This window comes from Erpetoichthys calabaricus, chromosome 2, assembly GCF_900747795.2.
Source record: "Erpetoichthys calabaricus chromosome 2, fErpCal1.3, whole genome shotgun sequence".
Classification (NCBI taxonomy): domain Eukaryota; kingdom Metazoa; phylum Chordata; class Cladistia; order Polypteriformes; family Polypteridae; genus Erpetoichthys; species Erpetoichthys calabaricus.
The window spans coordinates 157645861-157668138 of NC_041395.2; the positions used below are offsets into that span (position 1 = coordinate 157645861).

The 22278-nt window shown below is 35.1% G+C and overlaps 1 protein-coding gene across 2 annotated transcripts in view; it reads right to left on the bottom strand.

Moving 5' to 3' along the window:
* Nucleotides 1-10415: 10415 nt before the first annotated feature.
* The window catches only part of plod2 (procollagen-lysine, 2-oxoglutarate 5-dioxygenase 2), a 134107-nt gene continuing 122244 nt past the window's right edge, over nt 10416-22278 (bottom strand). For both annotated transcript variants that reach the window (XM_028794690.2, XM_028794689.2), the window contains 6 exons: nt 20901-21014; nt 18619-18684; nt 18123-18227; nt 14448-14594; nt 12187-12312; nt 10416-11746 (listed from right to left, as the gene is read on the bottom strand). In XM_028794690.2, coding sequence (XP_028650523.1) covers nt 11591-11746; nt 12187-12312; nt 14448-14594; nt 18123-18227; nt 18619-18684; nt 20901-21014 — 714 coding nt within the window. In that variant the 3' untranslated portion in view covers nt 10416-11590. The remainder of the gene's footprint in view (nt 11747-12186; nt 12313-14447; nt 14595-18122; nt 18228-18618; nt 18685-20900; nt 21015-22278) is intronic.

Sequence of the window (22278 nt, forward strand, 5' to 3'; positions counted from 1 at the left end):
GGTTGTGCTTGGCTTGTATGACCCAGTGACTGGTGGTTTTTATTCTTGTTTTTAGGCTGGGTTTAAACATTTGGATTTTTCACTGTTTTTATGAACTTTTGAGAAGTGCACGTTTGGACACAAACTTTTATTATTAATAAAAGCACTTTTGCACTTTGCACCATCCTGTTGTTTAGCATGTGTTTTGTCCCCATCTGTGAGCTCATTCAGTTACATTATCGACGGTGTCAGGTTTCAAGAGGCTCCCAAAACAGGGAGAGGGAGCATGGAGTCAGACCTGCACCATCACAGACAGTGCAACATAAAGTAATGGTGATGGACTGGGAGAGTGGAATCAGCATGAAAATAAAACCAGAGCAAGCAGCACCAAGGATAAAGTGGTAGAAATTAAACAAGGACAGGCTTACGAACAGGTTTAGATGAAGTGCAATCACTTGAGAGTGTGAAAGAATGGTGGGAGAAGAATATCAAAGTTGTATTAACAGCTGGTGAGAGGTTGGGTAGTACAACAGGAAGGAGCCCATTTGGGGACAAAAAGATATGGTGGTGGAATAGAGAGGTGCAGGGTGTGATAAAGCCTAAGAAGGTGGCAAAGAAGACATAGTACCAATCAGAGAGGGAGAAAACTAGAGAAATGTATAGGTAGACAAACAAGGAGGGAAAGAAGGCAGTAGCAAGAGCCAAGGCACAAGCTATGGGGTAGGTGTATACAAAGTTGGAGATAAAAGAGGGAAAGTGGAAAACTTTTATAATGGCAAAGGCTAGGAACAAGGCTGGAAAGGATAATAGATGGATAAAGCAGATGAAAGATGAACATAGTGTGGTCTGGAGTGGACATGGTAGGATTAAGAATAGATGGATGGATGGATAGATTGAAGATGTATTTTGGAAAGCAGTTGAATGAAAGGTCATATGTGGGGATGAAGTACCAAGAAGGAGTAGAACCAAGAATAAAGCACTGAAAAGAATGAAAAATGGAAACGTATCAGGACCAGATTAAATGCCAGCAGAAGTGTGTAAGAGTTTAGGAGAAGAGGTAGTAGATGTGTTGTGGGATTTAATGCAGATCTATGAGCGAGACAGAATACCAGAGGAGTGTAGGAACAGTGTGATTGTACCCATGTATAAGGAGAATGGTCATATGAAGGATTGTGGAAACTACAGAGGTATTTAGTTGATGTCACATACAGTGAAAAATTGGGAAGGGGTTATGGAGAGAAGGCTTAGGGAAGAGACCAACATAGGTGAGGTGCAATTTGGTTTTATGCCAGGGAGAGGAACAACTGATGCAGTCTTTGCATTGAGGCAGTTCTTAGAGAATTGTCCAGGATATGTATTAGGGAGTGAGGACTCGGGTTAAAAACAATGCTGGGGTAACAGTCAACATACTAGTTAGAGCAGTCCTGCACCAGGGATCTTCTTTAATTCCTTTACTTCTTGAATCTGGAAATAGACGTGTTGAGTCACTGGATAAAAACAAATCCCGCTTGTGTATGCTTCTTACTGATGACATTGTGTTGTGTAGAACCAGAAAAGAGCAAGTGGAGCAGAAGCCAGAAGTATGGAGGTGGGCTTTGGAAGATAGAGGATTAAAGATAAACAGAAAGAAGACAGGATATACAAGGTTTAATGATGGTCAGGATTCAGAAGTTAGCCTGCAGGGAGATCTATTGAAAAAAGTGGATAAATTTAAATTTCTAGGATCAGTGGTAACCCAAGATGGAAAACTAGATGCAGAGATAACCAATAGCGTGCAGTGTGGATGGACCAATTGCAAAAATGTATTAGAAGTATTATGTGATTGAAGAATTAAGGTGAAGGTTAAAGTTAAGGTTTTTAAGACAGTGGTAAGCCAAGCAGTAGTAGCAGAGACATGGGCAGTAAAGGGAACACAAGAGAAGAAGTAAGATGTGGCAGAAATGAGAATGGTGAGATTAACATTACAAAAATGACTGAATAAGAAATGAGACAATCAAAGGTACAACAAAAGTGGAAGAGAGATCTAAGAAAGTACAGGAAAGAAGGCTGAAGTAGTATAGACATACAATGAGGAGAGACAATGGATACATGGGCAAAAGAAAGATGGGAATGGAAGTACAGGGGGAGAGAAAGAGAGGGGGCCCACAGTGGAGATGGATGGATAAAGCAAAAGAAGATTTGAAGGAAAAAGGGTCTGACGGGAGAAGTGGCGCAGGACCGAGCTGTATGGAAAAGGTTGATCAACCACATTGACCGCACATAGAAGTAGGAAAAAATGAAGAGGAAGGAGACCTTTTACCCAATACGATGATAGTCATTACACCATACTAATTTTACACCCCATAGACGCTTAAATGTGATATTTATGGTTTACCACTCGCTACCTATTATCATGCTGTCAGGTTAACTAGCACTGTTAAATGAACTCCATGTATATTTAGACATTCTGCAATGGATTAGTGCACCAGCTTTCAGGGCATATATAAAATACCCTAAAAATAGCTGATTTTGAGTGATTTGTGTTATGGTTTGTTGAGGGTCTTGTGCTGAGGGTTTGTTTTTTGCTTTTTTTGTATTTTGTTTTCTTCAAACTTGTCCTGTTTTAACTTTGTTTCTGTTAGTTATTCTGCAATTGTTAATTACGTTCTGTAATGCTCAGCCTGGGTTATTGCTCAGGCTTAAATTTATTTCTTATATATTTAATGTTTGTGTTGTTAATTATATCTTCATTTTTTGTTAATTCTTTTGTCTTGCCAAACGACAAATTAAGAAAATCAAAGTCAAAGAATGGGGCCTAAATTTGATTGTCAGAAAAAAAAAACTAGAAAAGAGTCATTACAATCTCCACGAACATGGTGGAGTGGTGGCTCTGTGGCTGAAGGATCTGGGCTGGCAAGTTGAATGTTTCCAGTTCAAATCCTACCAGTAACAGAAGGAATGCAACTCCGTTGGGCCCTTGAGCAAGGCCCTTAACCTATAATTGCTCCAGGGGCACAGTACAAATAGCTAGCTCTAAGCTCAAAACTCCCTGGAGAGTATGTTGGGGTATGTGAAAAATGATAAATTCTTAATACAAGAAATTGTATATGGTGATTAAAGGATAAAACATAAATCAATGAAGTCTTTATGGTGTTGGTTTATATACTATCAGTCTGATGTCGTCACCTGATGTGACTTCCAGGGACACACCACTAGGAACTGTAGTTTCTGTTATAGCAATGGGACTTCAAAATGGTAACATTCATTAAAACCAAATGGCATCATGGGTAAATACCAAAGCAAAATGGTACAAAATTACAACTGACTTAAAATAAAGAACATGTTATATCCTAATTCCTTGATATTTATATTGTAAGTTCACACTAATAGTAGCATTCAGAAAAATGTACTACTGTTAAATAGTAATGCAATCACAACACTTGTTATGACTACAGTTAAAAAGGCATAAATCAGTAAGACTGAATGACTGAAAGATATACAAAATCAGAAACAGGCCATGGTCAAACATGGAAGTACCAAACTAGTAAGTCCAAACTGATTTCCAATGATCAGGATCAAAAGCATGTGAAAAGCTTGTAATATCAACCTAAGAATCTTTAGCCCCAAGTATAATAATCATACCGACACCAAACCTGCCAGACATTAAAGGTCCTCTGATGTAAGCCTTTGCGTTATTCCAAAGACTCAAAAGGCATTTCTGGGAGAGAATTTGTTTATGTCAGTCTTCTTCTTTTGGCTGATCCCATTGGGGGTTGCCACAGCGGATCATCTTCTTCCATATCTTTCTGTCCTCTGCATCTTGTTCTGTTACACCCATAACCTGCATGTTCTCTCTCACCACATCCATAAACCTTTGCTTAGGCCTTCCTCTTCCCTGGCAGCTCTATCCTTAGCATTCTTCTCCCAATATACTCAGCATCTCTCCTCTGCACATGTCCAAACCAACGCAATCTCGCCTCTCTGACTTTTGTCTCCCAACCGTCCAACTTGAGCTGACCCTCTAAGGTACTCATTTCTAATTCTATCCGTCTTCGGTACACCCAATGCAAATCTTAGCATCTTTAACTCTGCTACCTCCAGCTCTGTCTCCAACCCATATAACATAGCTGGTCTCACTACCGTCCTGTAGACCTTCCCTTTCACTCTTGGTGATACTCGTCTGTCATAAATCACTCCTGACACTCTTCTCCATCCATTCCACCCTGCCTGCACTCTCTTTTTCACCTCTCTTCCACAATCCCCATTACTCTGTACTGTTGATCCCTAATTCCTAATTAAATGTGATGGAAAAATCTACTATCCTCTCCCCTTACCCAATTCTCTCCCCAACTCCCCACCCTCCATGTACCATCTCTATCATCTCTCATCATTAAGGTTATGGCTAAAGTTTTATATCTGGATACCCTTCCTGACACTTCATCTTCTTCTTCTTTTGGCTGCTCCCATTAGGGGTTGCCACAGCGGATCATCTTCTTCCATATTGTCCTGTCTTCTGCATCTTGCTCTGTTACACCCACCACCGGTCTTTTTCCTGGCAGCTCTATCATTAACATTCTTTTCCCAATATACCCAGCATCTCTCCTCTGCACATGCCCAAACCAACGCAATCTCGCCTCTCTGACTTTGTCTCCCAACCGTCCAACTTGAGCTGACCCCCTAATGTACTCATTTCTAATCTAATCCATCCTCGTCACACCCAGTGCAAATCTTAGCATCTTTAACTCTGCTACCTCCAGCTCTGTCTCCTGCTTTCTGGTCAGTGCCACCGTCTCCAACCCATATAACATAGCTGGCCTCACTGCTGTCCTGTAGACCTTCCCTTTCACTCTTACTGATACCCGTCTGTCACAAATCACTCTTGACACTCTTCTTTACCCATTCCACCCTGCCTGCACTCTCTTTATCACCTTGTTGATCCCAAGTATTTAAACTCATCCACCTTCGCCAACTCTACTCCTTGCATGCTCACCATTCCACTGACCACCCTCTCATTTACACACATGTATTCTGTCTTGTTCCTACTGATCTTCATTCCTCTCCTCTCTAGAGCATATCTCCACCTCTCCAGAGTCTCCTCAACTTGTTCCCTACTATCGCTACAGATCATAATGTCATCATCAAACATCATTGCCCACAGGGACTCCTGTCTAATCCTGTCCGTCACCATTGCAAATAAGAAAGGGCTCAGAGTTGATCCCTGATGTAATCCCACCTCCAACTTGAATGCATCCATCTCTCCTACCGCAGACCTCTCCACTGTCACACTTCCCTCGTACATATCCTGTACAACTCATACGTACTTCTCTGCCACTCCCAACTTCTTCATACAATAGCACAGCTCCTCTCAAGGCACCCTGTCATATGCTTTCTCCAGGTCCACAAAGACGCAATGCAACTCCTTCTGGCCTTCTCTAAACTTCTCCATCAACATCCTCAGAGCAAACACTGCATCTGTGGTGCTCTTTCTTGGCATGAAACCATACTGCTGCTCACTAATCATCACCTCACTTCTTAACCTAGCTTCCACCACTCTTTCCCATAACTTCATGCTGTGGCTCATCAATTTTATTCCCTTGTAGTTACTGCAGTCCTGCACATCTCCCTTATTCTTAAATATCGGCACCAGTACACTTCTCCACTCCTCAGACATCCTCTCACTTTCCAAGATTCCATTAAACAATCTGGTTACAAACTCCACTGCCATCTCTCCTAAACACCTCCATGCTTCCACAGGGGTGTCATCTGGACCAACGGCTTTTCCATTTTTCATCCTCTTCAAAGCTGTGCTTACTTCCTCCTTGCTAATCCGTTGCACTTCCTGATTCACTATCTGCACATCATCCAACCTCTTCTCTCTCTCGTTCTCTTCATTCATCAGCCTCTTAAAGTACTCTTTCCATCTGCTCAACACACTCTCCTCGCTTGTGAGTATCCTTTACCACCCTAACCTGCTGCACATCTTTCCCAGCTCGCTCTCTCTGTCTACCTAATCGGTACAGGTTTATGTTTATGTCAGTGGCTCTGAGACATTTATAGCTCTGCCTGTGAAGCTCTAATTGTGATCATATTGCAATCATGTTTAAAAACACACTCCTAATCTCTATAAAATGTTTTAATTGGCTATAGTTGTAAATACACTGATTTCTTTTTTATACAGCTACTGTACTGATGCTGATTCTACCATATTAACAACTCATTTTATCAGCTTGTATCCTGTTTATTGTGTCCAACAAATTTGAATGAGCTACACAGGCTTTGCCTAATAAATTGATTGTTATCGATAATTTGGTATTGCACGAGTTTATGTCTATGCTTGTTGCTAAGCCTTGCAATAGATTACTAATCCTTTCTTTGCTCCATGTAATCTAATAGTGCCTGTGTAGCTCATTCTGTTGGCTGGAATTGAACAATGTTCTTTTAAAACTTCTGTAACTAAAGAGCTAGTAACACCTTAAGGCCTTACATGTAATGTTTTCTCAGAGAAGGCAGGTTTATTAAATGACTTACAAAAACAAAATACTATTTTAGAATCTTAATTTTAAATGGAACAATTCAAAAATGAGAATTTTATTAAAACTTAAAGTTCAATAACAGATACAAATCAATTTCTTATTTAGAAAATGGCCAAAAAGTAACCCTGCTCTCATTATCCTTCCGTAGTCTAAGCAAAGCAGCCCAGTGTTAATGATCATAAACTATACTGGATAGCCCAAATTTTGGCTTACCTTTAAGTATGGATTAATTATATTAGCCTTCTTGTTGTCCAAGTAAACTCTGAGCTTATACCGCATTAACATCTCCTATGTTCCTAACCACAAGAAACCACAGTAAATAAAGATTATAACCTTCCAATTCTTAGTGAAGCATTTTTGCAACATATTGAGTACAATAGCATGTCCTGACAGTAGCGTGTCAGGAAAGCAAGATTTTACAAAACCAGTGTTGACTAAGCATAGCATGACTTAAAATAGCACCATTAGGCAGCAGAGAAAAATATAAAGAAAACAACCACCATAGCATGTTAAACATTTTATTTGAAAAGACAACACCCAACTTGTGTGAAGGAAGCTCGTTTCATGGCAGTAACACTCACAAAGATGCTTGCTTCTAAACCTAGGAACTTTCTAAAGATGGGTTGTTTTTAAAAACTTTAAACACAAAACGTAAATTTGAAAAGTTTGTTTTAGGAAAAAAAGACTGAAATCAAAGTGTTTACACAGAAAATTACACTTGCTTCATATTCAATAATCTAGTAATAGAAAGTAAGAGAAAAAGTTACTGTGTTGTTCTCACACATTAGTTTAGGAAATATATATTTGTATAATTACATGAACAAATACTTTATACTGCTATGTACTTAAAGTAAAATAATAAGCAGTGGGGTAGTGCTCATTTGTTTATATCATTCACCCACTGACTTAATAAATACAGACAATATGTACTCAGCTGTTAAGAGTGCAATTACTTTGTTACTACAGACAACCTAAAATATCTGGCATAAACAGTGATGTTACATATTTATTTCAAGTGTTGCAGGGAGTTTGGGACACCAAAAGTGGCTGAAGTACCAGTCTTGGTGCTTTGTGTTTTGCCATCCCACTTTAGATAAAATGTTGGAGGGCTAAGCTATAAATGGGACTGCCTGTAATTTCACTATAGTTTTTTAATTAGCCAGAAGATTATTAATGAAACAGACCTGCACCAGGGATAGCCTGACAAAGAGAAGAAATGGAGATGAGGCTCAAAAAGACCAACTTCATTCACTGGACCTTTCGCAAGTTTGTACAGTTAGTAAAGTTCACCTTATCATAAGAACCTTCCTTCTAAAAAAAAAGTCTTGTTTTCCCATATCCTTTGTTGGTTCTGAGTAAGCTCCTATAAAACCAGATTTCTTGAGAAGTCAAGCAAAATGACACCTTTTATTGGCTTACTAGAAATATTACAATATGCAAGCTTTCGAGGCAGCTCAGGTCCCTTCTTTAGGCAAGATGTAAAATTAATCTTAAACTGAACAATTCAAAATGTTATTAGAATTAAGGGACTTGAGTTGCTTCGAAAGCTTGCATATTGTACTATTTTAAATTAGGCAATAAAAGGTGTCATTTTGGTTGACTTCTCACTATATCCATAATGGCCAACAAGGTACAACACCCTACTAAAAACAGATTTCTTGTAACTATTAATAGAGAGATAGAAATAATTTGAAACCTAAAAAGGTAAGAAGGAAACACTAGTGTTTAAAGTTTATATATATATATATATATATATATATATATATATATATATATATATATATTTAAACTGATTGTTATTTATACACAAAGTAATCACACACCTTCATTTATACATAAACTGACATAAAACATAATCAAATTATATAAACAAATCCTATATGAACTCAACAGTGTATCTCTGCATATGTAGAATTTCCCAAAAGAGCACAATGTCTTGTAAGTGGTGTCCCATGATAATAAATGCATAGTTGACATACAATCATAGGCGTCATCATTTTCTACCAATTTTATTTCTATGAAAATGGTGTTGATTTGTTGCTTTTTCCTTTTGATGCGTCCAATTATTTTTTGCCTTTTATTTATATTTATATTTAAGGTTGAGGATAGTTTGATTGTTAGGGCTAATTGATCCAAAACACAATATAAGACATTGAACAGTATGAATATTAAAGAAAAATGAAGGTCACATTATTGTAATTACCATTTTGATATGCTGGTAATGATACCACTCGATTTATAATAGCAGGTACTCAAATCAATTTTTGCAGATTGGCAATGCTATTCTTACTGGTTGCCTACTTAAAACTGACAAGACCTCTGTTGGCTAAAGGTTCTACTCTTATTGCAGATTTGGCATTCTCTAGAAGCAGATCTAGAAGCAGATTCTGAATTCCATACAACAAGTTCTCACAATGAATCTAAATTACAATTTGTTTCTATCAAGAGGTTAAATTAAAAATTGCAGTTTTTGGCAACACCGAGCTGACCTTTAATTGGTCTTACAACTTTTAAATGTCTTTGGAATTGGCAGAAATGTTAAAAAGGCCTAAAATAAAACCACAAATGCTGTGAAATTTATTCTGTACACTGCAAGTTGCTGTCTTGTTTCATTGCATTTGACTTTTCAATTTATAGCACAATGTGTTACACTCTCATTTGAAATAAGGGCACTGATAATTCCTTATTTTGGAATGACACATAGTAGCAATACAATTCGTTTCTAAGTGCTAAGTGAGCAAAGAGAAATTATGCTTTATTTGTCTTATGTTTACATAGAAAAATAATTAAACTTAAATGATAAAAATAATTTAAAAAATGCATCATGAAGGAAATACATAATGCTCACACCCTCATTTGTTTTAATAATTTTATATTGCAAAATAACCTGGTTAAATAATAAAATTGGGGAAAAAATCCTCCAACAAATTTAGATGATCAAAATAACCAGAATAAAAAATCCCTCTAAATTAATTTAATGTATTACATTTATTTTCTGAATTAATGTTTTCAATTACTGAAGTGTTTCCTAGCAACATTTACCACAAGGAAAGAGCCTACAGTGCATGAGAAAGCAGACAATACAAAAAGCCCACTCACATTCACATGCATCACCTGTAAATTAGAACAACTGAAGGTTGCCAAATAATCTGAAATTCACATATTTAGGATGTGGCAGAAAACCTGAATAGGGAGAAAGCCCACGTGAACACAGGAGGAACTTGCAGTCTCCACACTAAAAATGACTTGGAGAGCAGCCTTGGTTCCCAAAACTGTGAGGCAGCACAATGATGCCCAGACTCGAAGCTACAACATATTCCTTTTTTGAATTTAACCTCTACTGTAAAATGTATAAATGCTTTGCTTTTTCACAGAAGCTACTGTTACTTTAAAACCAAATGGTCATCGGTTCTTATGATTAGTTTCTTTTTACACCTTAAATTGATCACTTTACTGCCTGTTTGATGACTTTATTTTTAAGAATTACTGCACATTATGTTTCTTCTCACACAAACTGCCATGGGAAATAACTCGTTATGAATGATATACAGTACAGATCAACTGATTAATTACACAAGGCTGTGCTGTGAATAACCTGCTACCAGTTTTGTCTCTCATCTCACTCTGAAAAATAACAAAGCTTGCAGTGTGAAAAATAAATGGATGCAGTGGTTAGATTAATGAGTTGAACTGATTGACTGAATGATCGTTAGGCTGTGTGAAGGTTAACTGAGTGAAATGAATTGATCAAAAATGTCATACTGTGTGACATTTGCTCTAGTACAGTACATCTTAACAACACTTTGCATTTGCAATATGGACAGAAAAAGACACAAAACATTTTTTTTTTCCTTTTTATTATCTTTCTTATGCTTCAGTTTCAAATAATAAATTAAACACTATATTTGTTTTTTTATTTACCGGTATTTGGAATTACAGATCTATTGCAGCAAACAAACAGATCCACAAAATCAAAATCAAAAGTTTTTGACAAACTTGAGGGTGAACAGTCAAGTTTAATTTTCTGAAATCATTTCTACTTCATGAAATTCAAGTAAAAGAAATCATATTTTGATAACACTTTAGGTACTGGAAAAATACATCAATTCCTTGTTTACTGTTATGTAACATGACATTAACAATCACTGCTTTGGGTCTTCCTCATAATACTTACAAAGCACCAGTAAAGTGTTTATTTATCTCTGCAATGTGACCTACTAACAAAACTTTATTTTGAAGTGGAGTGAGGAGACTTAACTGAGACATATTTTTCTTGACATTACATATTTAGTATAAGACCTGAGAATCCTTCATATAAGAAGTGATTTTACCATCATGTCAATATGCCACACTGCACAGACATGAATAACCTATCTACTTATGTTTTACATGTGTTATGAAGAACAAAAGAAGCCTTTGTCGAGGTCTTATTACATACGAGTAAATGAGTAATAAATGCATTTTTGCAGCACCTCAAGTGTTAACCCATATTTCATTATTCAGCTAATTTGTTTCCTGAACAAGAATTACATTATTGTGCAAAACTCTCAAAATAACACTTGTCATTCCCAAGCTGGTATACTGAAATATGAACTCCAAATTGATCGAGTCCCATTAAAAACATTAAACCCATGTTGATATAAAATGCAAAAAAACGTAAAAAAATTTTTTTTAAAAAGTAAACAAAAGTCCAAGAATTCTGGGAAATCACAATATTCATTAAAAGTATGTTAAAATTAAATTATAAAATAATTTTAAATTAATTTAGGTGACTCTTGAACTAAACATCAAATTGAACAACACCAGTACATGTTTGCATAAATAATGTTATTTTCCAGTCAACTTTTCTTGTCTCTTTCTGGCATATCAAATAATTGTAGGGCAGTAATAACGCAGTATGTTCACCTATTCACAGTCTTTCAGCATTTGCTTTTATATCTCTGAGATGATGGTAAGCAGTACACCAAAAAGGGATTTTTTGTCACACTAAATGTGACACTTGGCTGCTTTCCACATCCATTTCATGTTTAGCACCACTTATATGAAAAAAAGAAAAAAAAACAACTGTACAAACAGTATTTGGAGCATTTCTTCTTGATTTAAGGATCAATGAATGACACTGCAATGTATCGTGTTCCATTTGTAGTAGGCAAGCCTTCATGTAAGTGAGTAAGTCTTCCTGGATGCATAAAACTCCAACCTTTTCTAGGAGATTCAACTGAGCAGTTATACCTGTGAAAACGGCAGCCACCACCCTGTAATATTAGGAAAAGAAAACAAATTTCAAAAAAAGACAGTGATTTGACAGATGATAGTTCAATTGTAACATTTTGGAAAGAAAAGAGGAAGAAACCTATCTTTACTTAAAGATAAGAGAAAACTGCGTAATTCACATTATTAAACTACTTTTTCAGTATCAAATTAATGAGATAACTGGATTATTTAGCTACTACATTAAAATATTTAAGCAAGATGGAGTGAATCGGCACCTTGAGTCTGTAAACATCTTAACGTTTCCCAGTACATATAGCACAATGAGTGCTTTCAATTGTGAAGTACACCCATAATTTACAGTTGTTAAACAATATACACTAGAAATAATCTGATCTTTATGTAGCTTGTTGTGCTTATATTTTACAATTCTGACTAACATTTTTACTACATTTAGGCAATTAAATAGCCATGCAAAACTCACCTGAAAATCTCTACCTTTACTGTTCAGTGCAATGTTGATTGTAAATGTAGAAGTGTCATGGTGTGGTCTCAACGATGGCTGTCTTTCAGGGGTATACTTCACAACGAAATTCAGCATGGCAAAACCCTGCAATGAAGACAATTCACTGTTTATACTAGTATCTGTGTGGCAGTCAGGTGTGCATTATAAAATAATACATGTCTGAATATGTTACACAAATGTCTGACATTCAAATATTTTTACAGAAAAAATGTTTTAAACAGTAATACTGACTTTTCCTAACCAATCAAATAGCATAAAAATTATGTAAATCATTTAAATAACTATATAATAAAAATAATACAATGTTAAAAAGTTTTTGGAGTTATCCCTTGCCACCCAAAATTCAAGCCAAACAGCCATTCCTAAACATATTGATGTTTAAGTCCTGATATCAGGAACATAAAGTATAACAAATCAAAATCAATCGAAAAATTAAATATGTTCACATGAAACATTAGAAAATATGTTCTTCAGGCATCCATGTATCTTTCTCTCCTAGTATCTCCACAGCAACCAACTCACTCTAATAACCATCAATCATCCATCTCTGGCATGAAGCTAATTAAAACTGATGGACATTAAGGCAAGGACAAAGATGTTAAAACATTACAACATTAGAAAAATTGTGACAAGAACAGGCCATTCAGCTCAAAAGGCTTGTCCATTCTATTCACCTAGATCATGATTAGGTCCCCTATAGTCCTTCTCTCCACCCTTTATTCTGTGTGTCTGTGGTTCTTTGTGTGAAGAAAAACTTTGTAACATTTATACAAAGTCTGATATTAACAAGTTTCCAACCGTGTCCCCATGTTCTTGTTACAGAATTCATTTTTAAGTAATAGTTGTTATCAACTGTTATTCCTTTCAAAATTTTAAACACTTTGCTCGTGTCACCTCTTAATCTCCGTTTGCCTTGTTTCTTCTAATTAAATTTTTCTTGTTTATTGCAGACTAGCTTATTTGAACCCCTGCTTATTTCAGTAATTAGCTGGTTATTCAAATCATGTACTTTCAGCACTGGATAAAGAATTTGCAGGAAATTTATTCTGAAATAGTTGCAGCCTATCATTGTTCAAAATAATCTGCATTTCGACAGAAATCAAGTGGGCACTCGTCACGTTTAAAGGTTGATGTTGCCATCTTAATATTGAAAGGTCCACCTCCTACAGCAACGAAATCAATGGTTATATGGTTGTGCAAAATGCCAGCTGTGTCATCTTCCCTTTCTCTGCTTATATCACTGTACAATACATCAGGATATGACATCATACTGAAAAGTACCTTAGAATTAACTACACTTTCATGGTTTTGAAATTATAATATAAATCAATAACAAAAATACAGTAAACTTTCTGGCATATTAAATTTTGAACCAAAATATGATGTCTGCTCTTGGAAAGTCTAAAATTAGACTATTACCAAGAAGTATAAAAAGTTTTGCTCTGACAATTAAGTTAAGCACATACATTTAAAATTAAACTCATTTCTAAGATTTACATAAATAAGACCAGAGGCTCTGCTGAGAATCCCTTGCTCTCAAATGAAATGCACACTCGTATTAATAAAGTTCCAATAATGACAGATGACAGATAGTTAGAAGTAGTGAGATGGTGAACTTTGGTTTTAGAGTACAAATAAATGAATGTGTTGACAGTGTGTATACATCTTTAGTTTTCTACAGTCTATCTCATGATTTTTCACATATGTGATAATCTTTAAATATGCTTTATACATTACATATATTTTTTCATTTTCAACATACAGACCAAAGAATGAGGGGGAGAGACAGATCTTCAATTCAAAAGCACAATTCCACTTGAATGTGTTTCCTGTTTATGCACTACTCTAATTTTCTGGAAGTATTTATTTAACGATAGTTTATTCAAAGCATTATGCATGTTGTGAGCAAACAAATGGATGACTTGACATGTGGATTATTATGTGACACAAGTAACATAAAATTTTCTCATGGATGTTGAATTTGTTTGCTGCTGTCCAATGTTGGTCTCCAAAGATTCCCATTTTATCAGAAGTTTTGTTATGTGTATTCTCCAAAAAAAATTAGACTAAATGTTTTTCTCAGCCATCACTACAAAATCCATGTAGTATTACTTTAGGGTGCCCATAATGGTTTTCTCCCAGGAATGAATTCTCAGCATTATTCCATAAAATATATTTCTATGATACAAGTTCTAACAAATTAGTTCAAAGCTTCTTACCTTTGTGTAATATCCAGCAAAAACTTTCAAGGTTACTGGAGATATAAACTCTCTTATAAAATGCAGCCATTCTTTTTCATAGTTAATTTGTGTCATATGAATATCATCTGTTGGAACATTTTCATAACCACCAGAAATGCGCTTATCCTGGTGGAGGAAAAAAATCACTCAAGATTAAAACTGTAATGCATATTCAAGAAATTAGATTGGAAAGAAGGATAGGCTGTGGATAAACTGAGCATACATGAGCAATTTGTTTTTTGCTGATGACATAATACTCTGTGCCAGAGTGTCTGAAAAAGTGCAGCACTGCAGCTTGAAGGCATTATCCCTTAGGTGACTTCAAAATGAAATAAATGCTCATGTATTTTATCATCTTATGCACTATTAGAAATTCAGGCATGAATTACAACCATAACAAGTACAACTGTTGCATCCATACTGTTTAAAAATAGAAAATGTAATCAGTCATCAATTCATCTGAATTAGACTAAATCCTTACTTAATACAGTGCCTGTAGGAGAGTTATGATGTGATTCACAAATATGATCTCCACAAATTACTTACCATGATAACTACTTTAAAAGTTGTACACTGCATTAGAACAGACAAAATAAACTAGGTCTGAGAAGAAATATGTGAAATTAACAAGTTATTTGAAAAAAATCCCAAAGAGGATATAAACGAGCCTGGGCAAAAAAGAAAGGAGAACGACAGATCAAGAGGTTTAAAGGAAATGAAAAGAGAGACAGAATTGTGACATAGCTATTGCTATAGAGAGGAACCAAGTGGTCGGGAAAGACGCCCCATATAGAGCGAGCACACAGTGTGCATACGGTAGACTCTCTCCTGCTGAGCACTGAGGGAGCAGGAGCAACTGACCGCTCCAGGAAGTTCCCAACAGAACACTGAGGGATGACAGTGGGAGAAGGCAGCAGTGCTTGCGGGGTACTCATGGATGCAGAGGGATAGTAGTGGGTACTTGCCTGAGGATGTCTCTCCTTGCTGAGTAAACCATAGCAAGTTAGCAGAAGGAACATCTGTTTTAGACTCACCTTGTGATTTTTTTTTTTTTACAAATGAATCCTGACTGTGTTTTATTCTTGCTTTTAACCCATTTAAGGAATATTTGTTTAATTGCATTTTAACCCCCACCTGATTACTGTTTTTATTCTAGATTATTTATTAAGAAGACTGCACTACACTTTTATTTTTTATTTGAACACTTTGTGGAAATAAAAACACTGTGCACTTCTGCATCACCCTTGCTCTTCTACGCGCTCAATGCACAGCCCATCCTCAGTTTATGTTTATCGAAGTTCCAGGTTCAAGGAGGAGTATGCCAGCTGCGGGCATCCCGGGCATTACGCAGTGTACTTTACTTCTCCTACAATACGTAATTGCCTTTGAATTTCTTCCATATTTTTAAGTTCAGTTTATCATGCACTGCAAGTATAGTAATCTATTAACACTTCATTCTGTTTGTTGACTCCAGTGCACCTAATTACCATGTCTACCTTCTTCCAGCTTACAGCCAATAGGAGAATACAAGCATGGGAAGCATAGCAACATGAAAGTGACAAACCTTCTCAGTGCAGTGTTTTCTTGCCACAAACTCATATAATGTGGAATTTTCCAGGGTTTACTTATAATGTGAAGACTGCAACCACCAAGGTTTATTTTGTATATAATTTACATTACCCTAGAGTACTTGCTTTTCTTCCTTTCTTTTCCTTTGCTTTGGTGGCTGACATCTAAAATATCACTCTATTTAACCTTTATTGTTATAAATAACTATTTCTCTGAAATTCTATGTTAAGTGCTAATGTGGATATCATTTGGCATTGTGATAAGATGTACAGAGCACTGACCCAACATAATATGAACTTTATTTACAAAGAAAACTAAATTTAGCCTATCAAGCTAACATAATTTGACCAGACTCTTTGATGAAGTAAAACCATGAAAATATGGAGAGAATGTTGAGGTTTTCCATAAAAAATGCATGCATTCCTTTCTATAAGGTAAAAAGTATAAACATTAACTGTCACGTGAGATTCAAAATAGTGGACTTGTGAGATGTAAGGCTCAACAAATTGTATCAGTGTCTCTGTAGTTCCATTTTAAAACAAAACACTTGTTTGTTAACATAGTAGTCTCCAGGACTAATGTGTATCCAGTGTGACCTTGATATAACCAAAAATGTACAGAAGTGTGAATGGTTGCTTTAACATAAGCTTAGAATATGTGCCTGTATAAGAAAACCAATTATATTAAAAGAAAAAAATACTATAAATGCTAAGAAAGACAATGACTGTGGGAAGTAATAAATACAGAATAATCATCCATATTCCAATAGTGTGCTCTGCATTTGCAACTTTGATAATGAACACATGGAATGGTAAACTCATAAAGAACAACTCTCATAACCACATTTTATCTGGGAATTGGTTACAGCAGTGAAAATTAGGTAAGTATTTGAAATGTGCAAATATAAAATTAAAAAAGAAATAAAATAAAATGGGCGGTATGGTGGCGCAGTGGGTAGCGCTGCTGCCTCACAGTTGGGAGACCTGGGGACCTGGGTTCGCTTCCCGGGTCCTCTCTGCGCCGGAGTTTGCATGTTCTCCTCGTATCTGTGTGGGTTTCCTCCGGGCGCTCCGGTTTCCTTCCACAGTCCAAAGACATGCAGGTTAGGTGGATTGGCGATTCTAAATTGGCCCTAGTGTGTGTGGGTGTGTTTGTGTGTGTCCTGCGGTGGGTTGGCACCCTGCCCGGGATTGATTCCTGCCTTGTGCCCTGTGTTGGCTGGGATTGGCTCCAGCAGACCTCCGTGACCCTGTGTTCGGATTCAGCGGGTTGGAAAATGGATGGATGGATAAAATAAAATAAAAAAGAAACAAAACTGTATTAGGCATTACAAATAATACTAATTTTATGCAACATAAGAGATACTGACCCCCCCAAAAATGTATACATTAAAAATGTTTTGGCATTCTATTAAATGGGCACCAGTTTGGGTACCATGTCTCTATGAGATTTTTTATGATTTTTTAACATCTAACTATACTTGAATAGAAGTTGATTTAAATGACTGACTCTGACATTTCTTGAGTTAATATGACATATAAATATAAAATATATGTATCCATCTTCTATCACTATTATTTCATTACAGCATCTTAGATGGAAGCCATATTCACATCAACTCAGTCACACTGGGCTTGTTTAGATTTGCTGCTTATCCTAACCTGCATGACTCAAAGTAGTTAGAGGAAACTTAACTTCCATGGACATGGAAAGAACATGTAAAGTCCATAGAGGCAGGAACAGTCCTTGAATTTAAACCAAGTTGCTCCTGTTCTCACCAATTTACCACAGTTCTGCCCAACACAGGAAAAATGCTTTTCAGAATAATGTCATGCAGTGACATGTCATGCTAAATCTACACCGTTTCTGTTGTCAGAAATAATTTTTAATGTTAGGATGTCCAATGTGATTATGAAATTGCTCACCCCCAGTGTACAGTCTAATGAATTATTAACACTTTGTAGATAATTTGGATTGCATGTTTTATATCTCCTTTACTTATGATACATCAAACAGCCAGGGGTGCTTATTTCAAAAATTATAGAAAGTGCCCATATGAAGTGCAGAAAGTAAGCCTCAACTTACTATGTACTTCCCACCAGACCAAATGCCGTAGTTCTCCATTTCTTCTACCAGTTCGTCACAGGCAACCTCAGAAAATACCGGAAACCAAAATACATCTGGACAAGGCTATGACAGAAAACAGACATTTATCAAACCACTTGTATAATACACTCTTATTCAAATACAAAATGAACACAATGTTGGAGAGCAGAGAGAGATGTAACCTTGGTTATATTGCTAGTATAAACAAACCAACTCAGCTACAGAGAGACAAAATATAAAAAACAATGTATATGTTTGATTATACTCTCTTCAAAATGACTAAAATGACTGCACATTTATAGCATATTCTATAGAAATATTTTTTACGACATCAAGTTCAAAAGAAGGAACACAGAAATTCAAATATGCTTAATATTTAAAGCCAAAAATGCAAAACTGTCTGTACACTAATGAAAATACTATTTATTTAGATGCACTCAGTATTACTGACACATATTCTTAAGGTTGTACTCACCTGCTCTGTGAGATTCTCTGTAAATATTTTAGTATAGTTCAAATGGATGTATTTTTCTTTCCAGTCCTGTAATTAGAATAGGTAATGGTTTTGCTGACATCATTAGGTTTTCTGGAATTCTTAAATTTCTTAAATTAAGGAATATTTTAAGTTTAGGATAACATTAGAAGGAGAAAGTCACTTAAGAAGTGTCTACAAAACAAAAATAATATTTGTTTCACATACAATTTTTTGTAATTGTGATATATGAAACTCATTAAAAAGTTGTTCAGGTATTTTTTGGTGTAGAACGCAAAGAATATTGGTCCCTATAGATTTGGTAACATCTTGCCACCCCTTTTGGACCTGCAAATTCCTTGGAAAAAACGTCTAGATGAAAATAAAGGGGGGAAGTATATTTTGGGAATGTGACATGACTAATCAAACGTTTTGGTGTTTTTCTGTCAGCCAGTTTTGTAGAGTGTTAATATGGGGGTCAGGCAGGAAGGGGGGTGCTGGAGAAACAAAGTAGTATGTGGTGAAACACCTGCACAAATGATTGATTACAAATTAGATGAAAAAATAAACTTTGCCAGTGTAACCCTTCTACTCCAATCAGGCACATACTAGAAAACAATTTTTTGTTGAGCATCAGATGAAAATATGGGAAAAATTGTTTTTATATAGAAAACTAAAACACTTTCCTCCTGTGTCAGTGATGCATATTTTACTGGTGTTTTGCTAACTTATGATAACAAGAAACTCTTAAGTTCTTTCCACAAATGCAGTTTTGTGTGAATGGCTTATACCTAACAATGATGCAAATTATATGAACAAAGCCAAAAGGACAGCTGTGATAAGAAAAAAAAAATAATGTGAGTCAATCAGTCAAAGTTCATATCATAATCCAAATGAAAGCATGTTGTAAGGATTCTAAATTGCTGATCAGCAAAGTAGAGAAAGAGTTTTGTAATGAATAGAAATACATTTTAGTATCTCAATCTGCAAAGCAAGTAGGGGTATCCTCAATGACATATGACTATAACACCTTTGAAAAACTTATTTAAGACATATTTTCTTAATTTTTGTATGTATGTATATTTTAGAGGTGGGCACTTTTTAAATGAATTATTTATTTAATGTTAATTTATTAATTTGTTTACTACAGTACAAAAAGCATAGAAAAGTGAATAAAAAATATAAAAATAAAAATGTTTACTAAAAGTATACAAACACTTAAATAGAAATATTACTTTAGTGCTCCAACTAAAAACAACAGAATACATCTTGCAGTAAAACAGAGATATTCATGAGCCATAGCTGTACAAAAAGTAAAATATTCAGTATATAATATGCAGACATTCTTCCATGGAGCACACTTGGCCTCTATTTATGCTCAACCTCCATCAGATTTACTTCTATTATCAGACACTATATAAGAGCCATTCATCATCACACTGGGGCTTTTATGCTGTCTCCTTGTATGCTATTCAATTCAGTCATTTCATGATCTTATTACTAGAATGCCTACTGGGGAATGAAAACACTTTAAAAATCTCCAATGCGATTCCACATCTTCCGTTATGAGTCACAAGGGGGCAATCAGAAAAACCTACTTACACGATGCTGACATGTTAACATTGGTTTAAGAAAGAAGAGTGTCAAAGGAAGCTTTTCAAGGAATAATTCAGTGCTATATTTTTACAAGAACAGCTGTAACCTTAAAGTAACACTCAGCTCCAAGCACTGAGATTCATTTAAACAGTTGTGTGGGAAAAAGAGGGACAAAGGTTAAACAGTTATATTTAGGATCAATTTTATTTTTTAATCAAATGGTATGTTTAATTTAAAAATAATAAAGGAAACATTATTTTCATAATATGGCAGGCTTGAAGAAACTTGTTTGAAACAGTAACACTTTAAAAAAAACAAACAAAAAAAAAAACTGAATAAACTCTAAAATAAGAGGTGTGAGGGAGCAAATGAACAAGTTCAACCTCCCATTTATTCAATATAAACTCCAACACTGTCATCTCAGAGTATACTTTTAGAGGGTACTGCATAACCAGGTAGCTAACTTTCCTCATTATACATTTGTAATCTCTTCATTCTAATGTACTATGTAACCATAAACTTTAAATTATAAACTCTCTCTTACTCATAAATTGATCAAATCTAATCTTTATTGTCTTGACATGTTAGCACATTCAAATATGCAATAATGGAACAAATATTCAGCCATTATAATAGATGCATAGGTAAGATAGATTCACAAAATGAAAAAAAATTATTAAAATACTTACAGTTGGATTTTCAAATATCTGCCACAAGTCACTATTCAGATGAGAAGTATTATAATTAGCAGTTGAAATAAGTCTTCCAAATTCTTCGCGGTTAGTAATATACATGAAAACTCCCTAAATTAATAAGAAATCCTAGTCAGTTAAACAGAGATGGAAACTTATACTGAATGAGAGAAAAAGGCAGCTAGCTGTTAAAAATGAAACACAAAACATTAAGTAATTAAGCTGTAAATACATTTATGGCCATCTTTATAATTCCCTTTTTTAGTGTAACTCACAAATCCAATGTTGGAAATGGATTATAGGGCATGAAAATCTTTAATGTGAGCACTATCAGTCACTACATTAGCTGAGTATGTTAGACTGTTAATCATTTACAGTATGAAGCTACAATGAATTGATGTCTTTTTGATATTACTTTGTTGTACAGTGTGAGCATTGATTCAATTAACAATACAATAATTACATTTATTTCACCCCTTTGAAAACTATATTTGAAGTATCAAATTCTATAGTGTGAAATGTATTCTGCCTAAAACACTGATGTACTCTACAAATTGAAATACTGGGTTGGTGAATATATTTTATAGTCATAGTTTTCAAAGTACAGTATATCTGACTTCTTTATTGTATATTCTTATATATTATAATGTAATTTGTGCATATAAGTTTGGTACTAGTCTTAAAAACTGGTAAGAGTTCTTTATTTATATTACTAAATTTACACTGCTAAAATTTTGTATGAACTTCTTTGAATACTTGTAATCTTATCTTCTTTATCTATAATTTTCACTATGCAGACTCATATATACTAACTACTCATATAATATTTTCGATCTTTATAGTTGGTTTCATTTTCAGCATACACATGCAGCTTGAAAAACAGTATTTATTATATTTCTTTTGCACAATAGTTTGTAATAACACGATTAGGAAATTATTTTATTTACATTCATAAAATATGTACTTTTAATGATGGTAATTTTAAAAATATTTCAAGAGCATCATCATCCCTATAACTAAAGCTTGCTTTACACACTAATGCATTTTTTTATCATCAATGATTACCCTCATACCTCAATGAAATGCCTGGCCACAGAAAGCTTTCAAAGACAAAGTATTACTGGAATTTATTACAAGTAAACTCATTTGGAGATCATCAAATTTGAAAAAGGGCAAATAAATAGCACAAAATAATGAAAATATATTTCATTTAAAGTAGGAAAAGTAAGAAGTAAAAGAAAGAATCTAGAAAAAAAAAAGTTTGAAACAAAGGAACGGATTTACTTTAAAAAAAAATTACAGTCTCCAACTGGGGGAACATTTTGAAGCAGAGGCATATATTTTAATGATATACAGTTACATTCCTTTTCAGGCC